This window comes from Otolemur garnettii, unplaced genomic scaffold (assembly GCF_000181295.1).
Source record: "Otolemur garnettii isolate 467f Iridium unplaced genomic scaffold, OtoGar3 scaffold00123, whole genome shotgun sequence".
Lineage (NCBI taxonomy): Eukaryota > Metazoa > Chordata > Mammalia > Primates > Galagidae > Otolemur > Otolemur garnettii.
This window is the reverse complement of record NW_003852518.1, coordinates 1,007,913-1,021,162: the sequence shown is the minus strand read 5'-3', so window position 1 is coordinate 1,021,162 and position 13,250 is coordinate 1,007,913. Positions and strand designations below refer to the sequence as shown.

The 13,250-nt window shown below is 41.5% G+C and overlaps 2 protein-coding genes across 2 annotated transcripts in view; both read right to left on the bottom strand.

The window, feature by feature from the left end:
• Nucleotides 1-445: 445 nt before the first annotated feature.
• FIGNL1 (fidgetin like 1) lies at nt 446-3,922 on the bottom strand. The gene is made up of 2 exons (XM_012810061.2): nt 3,828-3,922; nt 446-3,233 (listed from the first exon to the last, which is right to left on the bottom strand). Exons 1-2 carry the CDS (start codon nt 3,835-3,837, stop codon nt 1,195-1,197), a joined length of 2,049 nt encoding a protein of 682 aa, XP_012665515.1. The 5' UTR covers nt 3,838-3,922; the 3' UTR covers nt 446-1,194.
• Nucleotides 3,923-10,715: 6,793 nt separating this feature from the next.
• Nucleotides 10,716-13,250, bottom strand: part of DDC (dopa decarboxylase) — an 89,714-nt gene continuing 87,179 nt past the window's right edge. The window contains exons 14-15 of the mRNA XM_023517877.1: nt 11,818-12,036; nt 10,716-11,066 (exon numbers count right to left, since the gene is read on the bottom strand). Of these exons, the coding sequence (XP_023373645.1) occupies nt 11,836-12,036 (201 nt within the window). The 3' untranslated portion in view covers nt 10,716-11,066; nt 11,818-11,835. The remainder of the gene's footprint in view (nt 11,067-11,817; nt 12,037-13,250) is intronic.

Below are 13,250 nucleotides of genomic sequence, written 5' to 3'. Positions count from 1 at the left end.
ATGAAGTCACTAAATGGGATACAACATTTTTATTTACAATAAACAAAAGTCACCTAATGTCCTGCCCTAAACCCCTCTAGCAGGTGACCAAATAAATTATAATCCATCTAGACAAGGGAATCCCAGGTGCTCAAAAAAGTAAAGATACTGTAGACATTTACGCTAACATGGAAAATGGCAATAAACTTTAAAAGAGAGGCTACAAAAGAAGATGAACAGTACAGACCTACTGTTACATAAAACCAAACATCTGGAAGAATCTGTATTAAAAGTGTATCCTCCCAAGTGGTAAGATTAAAAGTGATTTTTATTCTTTTTAATTATATTTTCTAATGTTTCTACAATATTATGGTGATGGGTACACCTAAAGCCCTGACTTACTCATTATACAAAGTATCCATGTAACAAAATTATTTGTATCACCTTAATACTTTGAAATTGTAAAAAAAAAAAAAAAATCCTTTATAAGAATCTGAAAACATTTTTTCTTGAAAGAGTAATACTACAGGCTATGAAGTAGTGTCAAGTAAAATATTAATGTCAAACAACATATACCCACTGAAAAAATACAACATTCTTCACTTTTTAGTTCTGTAGATACATCTGATACCCAGACTAATCTTGCTACTTCTGAACATGCTTTCATTAACTAGTCCTAGTAAGGAAAGAAAATCATACAAGAGGTTATAAACTAGCAGAAGAAAGCAATAATTTGGCACTTACACTCTAGCTCTTGGTGAGATCTTAATCTATTTAAATAACAATGCTATTTCAAATATAAACCACTAGACTAGGCAACATTAAGAATTAGATAACCTTCAGAAGGAACCTTCTTCAATAAAAGATATTAATCCAATACAATCTCATATATAATGTCATCTTTAAACTAAAAAAAAGTTTCAATTAGGGCTCACTAATCATGTTACACTCTTTCAAAAGACAGACTTTTTAGAAACAAAAGTTTATTCTCATTTTGTTTAAATAGGCTTACACAGGTAGTAAGTGGAAAACAAAAACTTGTATTAACTAGGCTATGTCAATCATTTGTAAAATCTGATACATTGTTCTTATTTGAGGTACAGAATTCAGAATATATTCTAAAAAACACATTTTAAGAAATCTCCAGCTTCCTGTGCTAAAAAATGAGAAAGACTGTATTACAAAGATGCCATCTTTTAATTTCAAGTGCCCCACTTACTTTCCACAACCAAAAGTTCTATTCCAGTTTTCATAAAGCTCTAAATCTTTTGGAGACACACTAGGTCGTACAGTTCTAAAAGCATTTTCAAAATCAATATAAGCTATTGGTCGAACTTGATCTGGTGTTATGGTAGCAATGTCAGCAGTCTGTAAACTGCGAATAGGGCCAAGAGAAGCCTCTCTGCAAAGCTGCGTCATGTCTGCTCCTGAGAACCCATCAGATTGCTGTACAATCTGTCTGATTTCTTCTTCATTGAGGTGACACTGCTCCTTGGACATAAGATTAATTACTATCTGTTTCCTGGCTGAAGCTTCTGGGAGGGGAATATAAAGCCTTTTCACCAATCTTCTCCTGGCAGCCTCATCAATTTCTTGTGGCCGATTTGTTGCTCCCACCACTAGAATACGATCTTCAGAAGATGTGGTTGCTCCATCTAACTGAACTAAAAATTCGGTTTTTATCCTTCTAGAAGATTCATGCTCACCATCTCCCCGTTGAGATAACAGGGAATCAATTTCATCAATAAATATCACAGCTGGTTGCTGACACCTTGCAACAGCAAACAATGCACGGACCATTTTCTCCCCCTCACCTACCCATTTAGAAGTTAAGGATGAAGCAGAGATGCTAAAGAATGTTGCCCCAGACTGACTAGCAATGCACTTGCCAATTAGAGTTTTACCAGTCCCAGGAGGACCAAAGAGCAAAATTCCTTTAGGGGGTCCCCGTAAACCAGTAAAGATGTCCGGCCTCATCATGGGCCACACAACTATTTCCTTTATTGTGGCTTTAGCAAATTCTACTCCTGCAATATCTTCCCAATTTACTGGAGGCCCATGATCCATAATTTCATTCATAATAAGTTCAATCATTTTTGGTTCCAAGTTTTTCAGATGCTCATCAACTGGAAGCCCTGGTTCTGTAGGTCCTGCCCCGTAAGGCTTATACTGCATTCCTCCATTCTGTTCTCCCCCATCTTGCTTAGGTACAGGAGGAACAAACTTTCCAAATATTCCTCGGGATCTACTAGCTCCCAGAGACTTTTTTATAACACCATATGAAGACCCTGATGCACGCTGGGGTTGGTGGTGCTTTTTTTGCTGATCTACCCATAATTGTTCTTTTGCAGTTTTAAAAGTAGGCAGGCTGCTATCTTCCTTTTGCCCATTATCTTCTGTCCTACTAAAAGCCTTATTCAGTATTGGATTGGAAAATGCATCAATGGTGCCAGAACAATAAAAAGATTTCCTTTCCCGTGGATTTTCACAATCAGCAGAAAAATATGACTGATTAGTTGAGAACATATTTAGTCCTAGGTTGTTTTTTGGAGAGCTATAATTTTCCTTTTTGATATTTCCAAATAATGGTGTGGCATGGAATTTTGCAGTAGCTGACTCACCTAAAGGCACAGAAAATGTAGGACAAGTCTTAGCAGTATTAGTTACCACAGGTGACTGGGCATTCTGATGGCATTTCAAAGGATTACTCTCTGGGAAGTCTTCGGTCCTACCTATATCAAGAGTTGAGTTAGCTAATAGGTCACTCTCTCCAGAACCACCACAAACACTAAATTTAGGAAGATCAAAGACAAAGGCCTCCTTAAGGATTAACACTGATGCGTCAGAAGGTTCCAACAGAGAATCTTTAAAATTTTTTCCAGCTTGCATCATCTTCTGTACATTACTCATTTTGAGAACATTACTTATTGACAATCCAGATTGCCACTTGTCACTGTCAGTTTGTTGAGATCTTGCCAAAGTTAAAATGTTTTCTGCATAGTTATTCAAGCCATATTCAACATTGTCAGAATCAATAATTGCAGAATATTTCTCTGCATATTTTTTAAACAGTTTGGTAGCACAGACCTGGGAAATCTCAGAGTTTGCCCATGCATACTGAATGCGTAATATCTGTGCACGGTATGCATCTGCTTTCTGTCCTGCACATATGCCAGATGTAATTGTAAAGTAATTCCTCTGCCACTCATTCAGGTGCACAGACCTAGAGGTGGAGGTCTGCATTTTAGAAAGTTCTATAACAAATGACAAAAATGAAAATGAATCAGTATTAAGAAGAAAACAAAAATGTTTATTTGAGTTTTTAAATCTCTGCTAATCTGAAGAAAGGTAATAAGGCTTTTTATCTATAAGGTAAATTTATAAGGACATAAATATAAGAGAAATATCTAGTTAACTAGAGAGTTCAAGTATTCAAGATACACTGATATAAAGCCTTCCAGATTAAAGACTTGACTTAATAATTTTTTATGAGTTAAACTGTTTTAGCTATATAATAATTTTCTCTGTGGGTAGGGAAAACAGTGATAGGATTTAGATAAAAAAAGATTTTAAATTAATCAAAAAAGAAAAGCAATAATAAGAAACAATGGAACAACAGTTATACAAAACAAACCAGAAGTTCAAGTCTGGTCTCTGAGAGAAAGTATATGAAGGATCTTAAGCAAGCCTTTTACTATAAATGACCTTAATTTTCTTATCTGTAAAGTGAGAGGAACCACTGTGTGAATCAAACCAAGTAATGAACATGAAAATAATCTGAAAACTACTATCATTATTCAATCTGTTGGACATATATAGAAACTGAGGCTAAAAGTTAAGGAACTTACTTGAGAACATACAGCCAATTATGAACGATGCCAGAAATCTGACACAAGCAGTTTCACTCCAGATATGATGCACATGTACACAACACTCCTCAATGTTACTAGCCTAGGTCACAGATTGAGCAGCATGAATCCTAAATATAAACTAGGACATATTTAAATGTTTAATGACTTACTCAGGAATAAGCATCTAAAACAGGATGCCCCAGAATCTCACACAGTCTCCTAATTTCAATTAAAAAGTGAAATTATTACAATAAATAAAATGAGGACAAGTTAGTAAGTTTATTAGTAAAGTGCTTGTACTTTAGGCCAGGCATGGTGGCTCATGCCTGTAATCCTAGTACTCTGGGAGGCCAAGGCAGGCATATGGCTTGAGCTTGGGCGCTCCAGACCAGCCTGAGCAAGAGCAAGAACCTGTCTCTACTAAAAGAACAATATTAGTTGGGTACTGTGATGGGCAATGGTAGTGCCAGCTACTTGGGAAACTGAGGCATGAGAATCTCTTGAGCCCAAGAGTTCAAGACTGCTGTTAGCTATGATGAAGCCATGGCACCCAACCCCAGGGTGACAGAGACTATCTCTAAATAAATAAATAGATAAATGATGTGTTTTTACTTAAGATTTCCTCTCTCAAGTTATATTTATAAGCTTCTTCACTTTACATTATATTCTAACAGAATTGTAAATCAATGTATCATGTTGCTAGGTGTGTAGAATTTACCTGAAATCCCCATTGCAAAGTAAAACTTTTTAGATTCCCAAAAGCATTACAATAAAGACCAAGAACTCATGCATTTGGAATTTTACTTTCTACATTAAGTATAGCTTAATAAGCAATAGTTCCTTTTAGTTCAAGAGCCATGTTTAAATATAGCTTTGTATATCCCAAAATGCCTTGCAAAGAATTTGTCATGTTGTAAATAGGTGTTAATAAATCTTTGTTAAAAAAAAAAAGAAAATTTAACATCCAGTGAGACTATAATTTGTTTAAAGTTATAAAGCTAAATAGAGTGAAAACTAGAACTCACCTCCTCTGAAGCAGTTCATCCTTTTCACTATACCATTTTAACTTTTATTTTAAACTCACTTATGAAATACTGGAAATGAGAAATGGAAAGAGAGGTGACTTAGAAAACATCATTTATTATGATCATCCCCTTACTCTCAATGGCTTCATTTTACTTTATCATCTGCAGTCCCAAGATTAGCTCAATGCCTACTATTCCCAGAATCTCCTCCTTTCTACCTCACCTTTTTCCTCAATATTCATCAACCAAGTCTTACTTCCTTGCAATATTTACACAACAAATATGGATATGGATGACCCAAACTAGCCATCACTGATAAGTGATACAGTCACTGTCCTGTTTATCCTTTCCAAGTCAATTTAAAAGCCAGGTGAACAAACTAAAAGAGCTAGCAGGCTGAAACTCAGGGATTGCTTCAGGACAGGAGTTGGAGGCCGCTATGAGCTATGATTCGACCACTCCAGCCTGGGTGAGACCCTTATCTCTTGAAAAAAAAAAAAATTAACCTTTATTGCCTTTCTTAGGTATAACAACCATGGTTAATTAGCACTGACATACGAACTGCATTTTAATCTTCTTTATTTTAATAGCATTCTGATTTTAAGAATGTGACATTTGTCATTCCAACTAGATAGTCAGCTTCTGCAAGTGGGAACTGTTTACTATTACATTTAAATTCTCTCTGTTGCACCTGGAATACAACATCCATTACAGCTACTAAAACACTTGACAGGCCTCCTACCACGTGGAAGACACCGTACAGAACTCTATTCTAACAACAAAACAGCACGGGACTTAGAGCCAGACTGCCCGTGTTCACGTCCTGATTCTGTTATCTGCCAGCAAAGACCCTGAATAGGTCTCGTAATCGCTCCGTTTTCACTATAAAAAGAACGCAGTTCCATCACTGAGATGACAGGATCTTTTAATTCTGCGAAACACTCAAAACCGCCCTCAGCACTCAGAAAATACTCCACAACATACCATTATTATTCCTCACAATGGTCCCTCACAGAAGGGGTCACTCTTTCTTACCACCGAGGTCAACAACTCGCCTCGGCTCACAGGCCGGGACCAGCAAAGGGCCGCACTGGGAGGGAATCGGTGAACTCCTGAGGAGAACCGACTCCGGCCCGCCCTCAAACAGACTCTGCCAAAGGAGGCAGCCCGGGCCGCCCCCGCCGGCCAGCCTGTCCCCACAGTCCGCCGCCTCGGCCCACTTTCTGAAGGCTGGACGCGTCTCTGAGGACTGACCGACCAGCACCCTCCCCACAACAGAAGGAAAAGAAAATAAAAAGGCGCCAAGGAAACAACCAGGGCACGGACACGCTGAGGCTGCCGCCCGCCCAGACTCCACCCCCGACACCGGGCCCTTCCGCCTGCGCCCTGGCCCCGGACCCGCGGGGGTCAGCTACACCCGCACCTCATCCCGTCTCCCGTCACCACCGCCGACCTGCCAGTACCGGACGACAGAAGCCTCCAAAAGTCGCGCGAAAGGACGTGCGCCTGCGCACTGCTGACGAGCTCGGTCCCGTGCCGTGCGTACGTGCGTAAGGCGCGTAGGGCGCGCACGCGCCGGGCCGCTGTCGTGATTGGGGCATCGCCGGGGCTCTTGGGGCACCTAGCCCGGGACCTTCACCCTGGCCTGCCATCTTCTGATAAAGATTTATTGCAGGTATTCTCCTGGAGGAGGCCTGCTAGCTTTCCAGCAATGATGGGTTCACATGAAGTAATAAGTTGTAGTTCCACTGTATAAAGACTTCATATTTTAAAGTTATCCGAAATAAAGACGAAGCGATGAGAATTGAAAATTATGATTCTGATAGATCGTGACTTACCTGGACTCTCCTGGGAGAGCAGACAGCCCACTGTCTGTGCTACGGGCAGGAGTCGCTGTGTGTAAGCTCAGAACAGTGCAGGTGCCCCCTCGTGCTCAGCTCCCACCCGCTCCCCACGGGATGCTTTTCGCTGGCCGAAAGAGGGGACTGAGTAGCGTGCAAAATTGGGATGCATTGTAAAGATGAAGTAAGGAACTTCAGATACCTACTGTCTGTTCTGCCTGAATCTGAAAGCTCAGATCTACCCCTCAGCTAGCACTTGGAGGACCCTGAGCTGTTTAGGGACACTTAACCTGGAAGGCTTTGAAAAGCATTCTATTACTACCTAATACTTTGTGCTGGAGCAAGGTCTCAGACAATAGCAGCTATTTCTCCATTAGCTGCTTGGGTTTTCAGTAAGGGAAAATAAAACAGCCACTCAGAGTGAAAGAACATATAATAAAAGTCAGTAAGACTAGGACAGAAATGACACAGCTGGTTTGATTGTTTTAGGTGCTTAATGACCTCACCTCTTTTCAGTCTTACTGTTTTGAAAATTTAGCTCCCACCCTAAAGATGACAGTCTTGAGTTGTTTAGGAAGATTGGTTTAAGAAATTGACTTTTGAATTAGAAATGTTGTAATAGGTCACTGAATTGTGCTGATGATCATTTAAAATAAGGGTTAAAGCAAAGTGGTCTTTGCTTTAGGAGGATTGATTTAAGATACTAATTTTTTGGAGACAGAGTCTCAAGCTGTAGCCCTGGGTAGAGTTGCCATGGTGTCATAGCTCATAGGAACCTCCAACTCTCAGACTCCAGTGATCCTCTTGCCTCAGTTTTTCTATTTTAGGAAGAGATTGGGGTCTTGCTCTGGGCTGATCTTGCCGTGAGCTCAAGCTATCTACCCGCCTTGGCCTCCCAGAATGCTAGGATTACGGGCGTGAGCCACCACACCTGGCCTAAAAGATTAACTTTAGATTTTGAAATGTTGTAATAGATTGTCACTGAGTTGTAGTGATTATTATTTAAAATAAAAGTTAATGTGGTTTTGCTTTGAACCTTTTTGGATAAAACTGATTTTGGAAATGAACAGAACAGTCTTGGAGAGGCTACTCTCAACTGTTCTCCAGAATTGCCAGCCTTCTGACAAATTAAGTTTGTTGGACCTATCCCTATTTCTGCATATTGGTTGATGGGCGGCAGCTGGACCTCTTCATTGGTAACAAGAGTGGAAGTCTGGAGGTTGACAGGAAATCCAGGCCTGGGATGTGATTCACAGATGTCATGAACATCTTTGCATTCTACCATCCGCTGACCTGTAGATTTCCTTCCCCAGCTTGTCACTTCATTTTTGCAAAATGGCCCTCACAATTCCTGCTAAGCTGTTGCATGCAACCATATCTACAACATGAAGAAGGAGGCAAAGTGAGAAAGGACTTTCCCCCGTGAACATTTCTCTTAGAAAAAGAAGTAAAGTGTTTCCCAGAAAGCCTTAGTAGTCTTTCTCTTGTACATCCTTGACTAACTGGTGCACTGAGGGAGATAGGATCTGTGGATTTGGCTTTTCAGGGTTCACATCCCAGCTCTATTTGCTGAGAGTTGTTGGGGTCAACCTAGTTGATGTCTGAAGATCATTTAGTCTGGAGCCTGCCCCTCATTAGCACCACCACGTGTTGGGTATTGTCTTTATGGCCAGGACTAGCCCTTTGCTCCACACAGATTGCTCTGATTAGAACTTGGGACTGAGGCTCAGTGCCTATGGCTCAAGTAGCTAAGGCGCCAGCCACATACACCTAAGGTGGCGGGTTCAAATCTAGCCTGAGCCCACCAAACAACAATGATGGCTGCAACCAAAAAATGGCTGGGCGTTGTGGCAGGTGCCTGTGGTCCCAGCTACTTGGGAGGCTGAGACAGGAGACTCGCTTGAGCCCAGGAGTTGGAGGTAGCTGTGAGCAGTGAAGCCATGGCACTCTACCCAGGGGGATAGCTTGGGACTCTGTCTCAAAGAGGAAAAAAAAAAAAAAGAACTTGGGACTGAAAAGTAACCCGCCCTTGTTGGTGTTGTTCTGTTTTCTTTTACTCTTTTTCTTTTTAGGTTCCTTAACTTTGCTAGTTAGAAATGTAGCCAAAAGATCTTATTTTTGCAGAATATTAGAATGTCAGATATAAAAGAAAGCTTAGAAATTAATTTTCAGTCCAATTTCTGTCACATGGAAGAATTTCCTTTACTACTTCTCAACCCCTTCTCCAACCCCCGTCTCCACTTGGGCACCCACAATGCTGGAGAATTCACTGCCTATAAGAAAATATTTTCTACTTGCTGATAGGCTGACTTTTAAGTTTTGCTTCATCTTGAAAAAAAAATCTGTTTTCCTGTCACTTCCTCTTTAGAGCTACTGAGAAGACTTCAAATTAAAGTGAAGACTCAAATTATAGAAGACTCAGCTGCTATAAGTCTTCCCCACTAAACGTCTTTCCACTTTGAACTCCCCTCATGTGACTTGGTTCCTCTCTAATCGCAGAAGATAGCTCCAACTCTTACAAATGCTGGGGCAGGATCTGACTTGGACATTTTGGACACTTTGGGAATCTTCTGTAGTTTAGCCCACTCCTTTCTTTCTTTCCCTTCTCTGCTTTCTTCCACCCCCTGTTTCACACGTCTGCTTTGGAGAGCCACTCCCAGGTTTCTCTAAAATGGTAGTTAGAAATTTACTCAACAGTTGATGAAAGTACTTTGCTTTCACAGTGCTTTCTAATTAACTTTTCCCTTGTTACTTACTGCAAGCATAGGATATATCAGGTAACACAGAGGTACTGAGGAAGTAGATTTTGATATCAAATACAGTAAAGAAAAAAAGGCAAAAACAATTCTAGGGTTTGATATTTGGGGCTGTAAATCCTTAGATCAAAAGGCCGTCAGGCAACCTCCACATATTCTCTCACAGGAAGGCTTCCCGAACTTCACATCACCAGTTTCTAACTTGCACGTCTATCAGGTTTCCCAGTTAAGGAGCTCAGGCAGGCGTGGAGCCCAGGGCTATTGGAATCTGCCTTCCCTGGGGACTTCTCTCTGCAATTCCTTTGAATTGCAACCTCCTGATGATCACATGGTCATCCTGTGACCCTCCCTCCCCTTTTTACCTGGAGATTTTCCATAGTCTCCTTTATTGATGAGTGTATGGTCAGCCTGAATGGGATTCTCCGGTTTGAAAAGTGCTGCTGTTTGCTGGATTTCAGGGAGGAGATACATGATCTCAGCGGTTAGTTGTCTCCAGATCAATCTAGGACTTTCCAACACTAAGTAGAAAGTGCCTGGAACTCTGGGAGGCCGAGGCAGGAGGATCTTTTGAACTCAGGAGTTCAAGACCATCCTGAGCAAGATCAAGAAGCCATGTCCACTAAAAATAGAAAAGAATTGCCAGGTGTTATGGTGGGTGCCTGTAGTCCAGGCTACTCAGGAGGCTGAAGCAGGAGGATCTCTTGTGCCCAGGAGCTACTGTGAGCTTGGTTGACACCATGGCCCACTAGCCTGGGCAATAGAGTAAGACTCTGTCTCCAAAAATTAACTAATTAATTAATTAATTAAAAGAAGAAAAATATTTCCAAAGGAAATTGTTTGAGTAAATGCCATCTTAGTTGCAATTTATATTTACAGAAGCACTCTTCAGTTGCATGTTAATCATGATAGCATAGAGTGGATGGATTTGTCAGACAAGGAAACAGCATTAGTGAAAGTCCTTCTTCACTTGGATCCAGGTTGTTTCTTGATTCTAAATGTATTTCCTTAGAAGTGGAAGTCTAAGGTCCTTGCAAAACGTGTATGATGTTAATGAATCTAGAACAGTGCCTGACATATCTTGGTGCTCAATAAACACTTGTTGAATAAATTAATGCCATTTAAAAGTATCTAAGGATGCCATAGTTGGGGCTACTTTGAAGAGTTATCTGTATCACAAGAATCAATTTGATAAAACATAGAACAGAACCATTACCTGACCCAAGTAGCATTGTACATCAATTGTTTATTAGGCATTTAGCCACATGACAAAAGATGTTTTAAAGACCACAGGTACAATTTCGAGTCACGTGATCAGAGACTGGACAATAATTCAATAAGCCTTTCCAACCACAACTGCTAACTTCAAGAACATGAAAGTGCACAATTTTCAATCAACAAAGATCACAGCCAAATAATGAATAAAAACTGTAGCCACTGGAATTAACTTTTCATATAGCAAATACTATTTCTTCATTGGCAAGACACTGAAGAGATGTAACCACAAGTCTCTGAGTAACTGTGGAGAAAGGCACGTGAGGCCACATACAGGAGCCAGGATGAGGTTGACTTTACTCTCTCTCGTTTTCAGATATACTTCTCATCAACTTTTCATTTCTACAAGGAAAAAAATAGCATGAACATATAGCCTCATTAAAAAAATGAAGAATTTTGCAGATTTCTTATCTGAATATTGAGAAGGAATACACTACTTGTCCATTGGGAAACAGGCAACTGTGCAATGTAAAAAAAGTTTCAACTTGAAGAAAAGGGTCTGTATCACTAATCTGGCTACTCTATTGACAGATGGTATCACTGTCAGCTAGAATCTCTGCCTAATGTTTTACCTTCTGTAAAATAGGAATAGTTTCCATTTTCTCTCAAAACTGTGACCATGTGGATAGAATATCTTAACATCAAATAAGCATAATTAAAACCAAGATATTAAGATGATCAGCATTCTAATTAATCTGGCCAAAACACAAACATGCATTAGGATTTACTATTGTGTCCTTATTTTATTAAGTTGAAGTTGAACCCTATTTTTACCTTTGAATCTATAGCAAACATAATTAATGACTCCCCTTAGGATAGTAAGTTGCCTCGATAAATTCTGGTTGAAAAAATATGAGGGGAATTATAGAGATTAATGTAAGAAAATAAAAAGTAAAAATCTAAGTTTTTAAAGAATGATTGTAATGTACTGTTCCTTCTAGTTCTTTGGCCTGAATGTGATCCTGTTTTCTCTTCCTTATTGTCAGGTGGAAGACATTCACCCAGCAGGGCTGAGTGGCTGAGCTGGGAGGGGAGTGAGGATCCCAACCTGGACAGCCAGGGAATAGGCAGAAAGGACAGGCGGGCGGCCTACCTGCAACTGGCCCTGCCTTCATTCCCGCTCAGCTCTCAGCACATCCCAGGCCAGCTCCCTGATGTGCTCCCAGGCACGCTGCACGTGGGCCGACTCCACGGTGCGGGAGCAGATGGCAAAACGCAAGACAAACTTGTCTCTCAAGTGACAAGGAACCAAGTGGATTTTTTTGGCACTGTTTATTCTTTGCAGAAGATCTTCATTCATTTTGTTGGAACCCTAGAGGGGGGATTGAAAGAGAGGAACCATGTTCAGATCTGAGGACTCAAATACTCAACAAATCCCGTAGGAAGGCTGGTGTGTGGTGATGCTGTGATATGTCATTCACCTTGCATTTCTGATGTTGCAAAACTGAATTAAATAATAATTAACATGCCCTGATAGACTTCAGCCCCTCCCTATAAGACGATTTATCCCTGTTCTAATGGGCTGTCCAAAGATGACCCCCCATCTAAGTTTTTTAAGAAAAATGAAGATACCTAGAGATGTCATCTACACATTGATGAGTGTGAGGTTTCTGATGGCTCCAGAGAGATCTCTAAATTCTCATAGAAATGCGAAGCCTCAACAGGACAGAAAGTGAAGCATAATAATCAAGCTATTGCCAGACCCTAGGAAGAATGTCAGTGAAGCAGGGGACTGAGGACTTCCCAGCCCCAGGGAAGAACATAGCCTGAGGGGAACTGCCCCTGTCATGCAGCCCCAGGGCGGCCCTGCAGCCCCAGGGCAGCCCTGCCTCTCCTGCTGGGCCCTGCTTCCAGAGAGGCCAGTCTCCTGACTAATCTTTGTCCCCCCACACCCTGTCATTCTTCTGTTTCCACACAGTGAGTCCACCTCTAAACCACAGAGTCTCAGGTGGAAGGGGCTGAGCATGGGGCATTGAATCCTAGTCATTCAACCCTCACAGGACCACGCCACTTGTCCTGGCCCTGTCATCAGAGTCCAGAGGCAGGGAGGGGAGTGGAAAGGGAGAAGTGCAGTCTACACCCTCAGGAGATGACTAACACCCTCAGGAGATGCCTAATACCCTCAGGGGACGACTAACACCCTCAGGAGACTACTAACACCCTCAGGAGCGACTAACACCCTCAGGGGACGACTAACAACCTCAGGGGACGACTAACAACCTCAGGAGATGACTAACACCCTCAGGAGACTACTAACACCCTCAGGGGCGACTAATACCCTCAGGGGGCGACTAACACCCTCAGGGGGCGACTAACACCCTCAGGAGACGAATAACACCCTCAGGAGACGACTAACACCCTCAGGGGCGACTAACACCCTCAGGGGGCGACTAACACCCTCAGGAGATGAATAACACCCTCAGGAGACGAATAACACCCTCAGGGGGCGACTAACACCCTCAGGAGACGACTAACACCCTCAGGGGGCGACTAACACCCTCAGGAGACGACTAACACCCTCAGGGG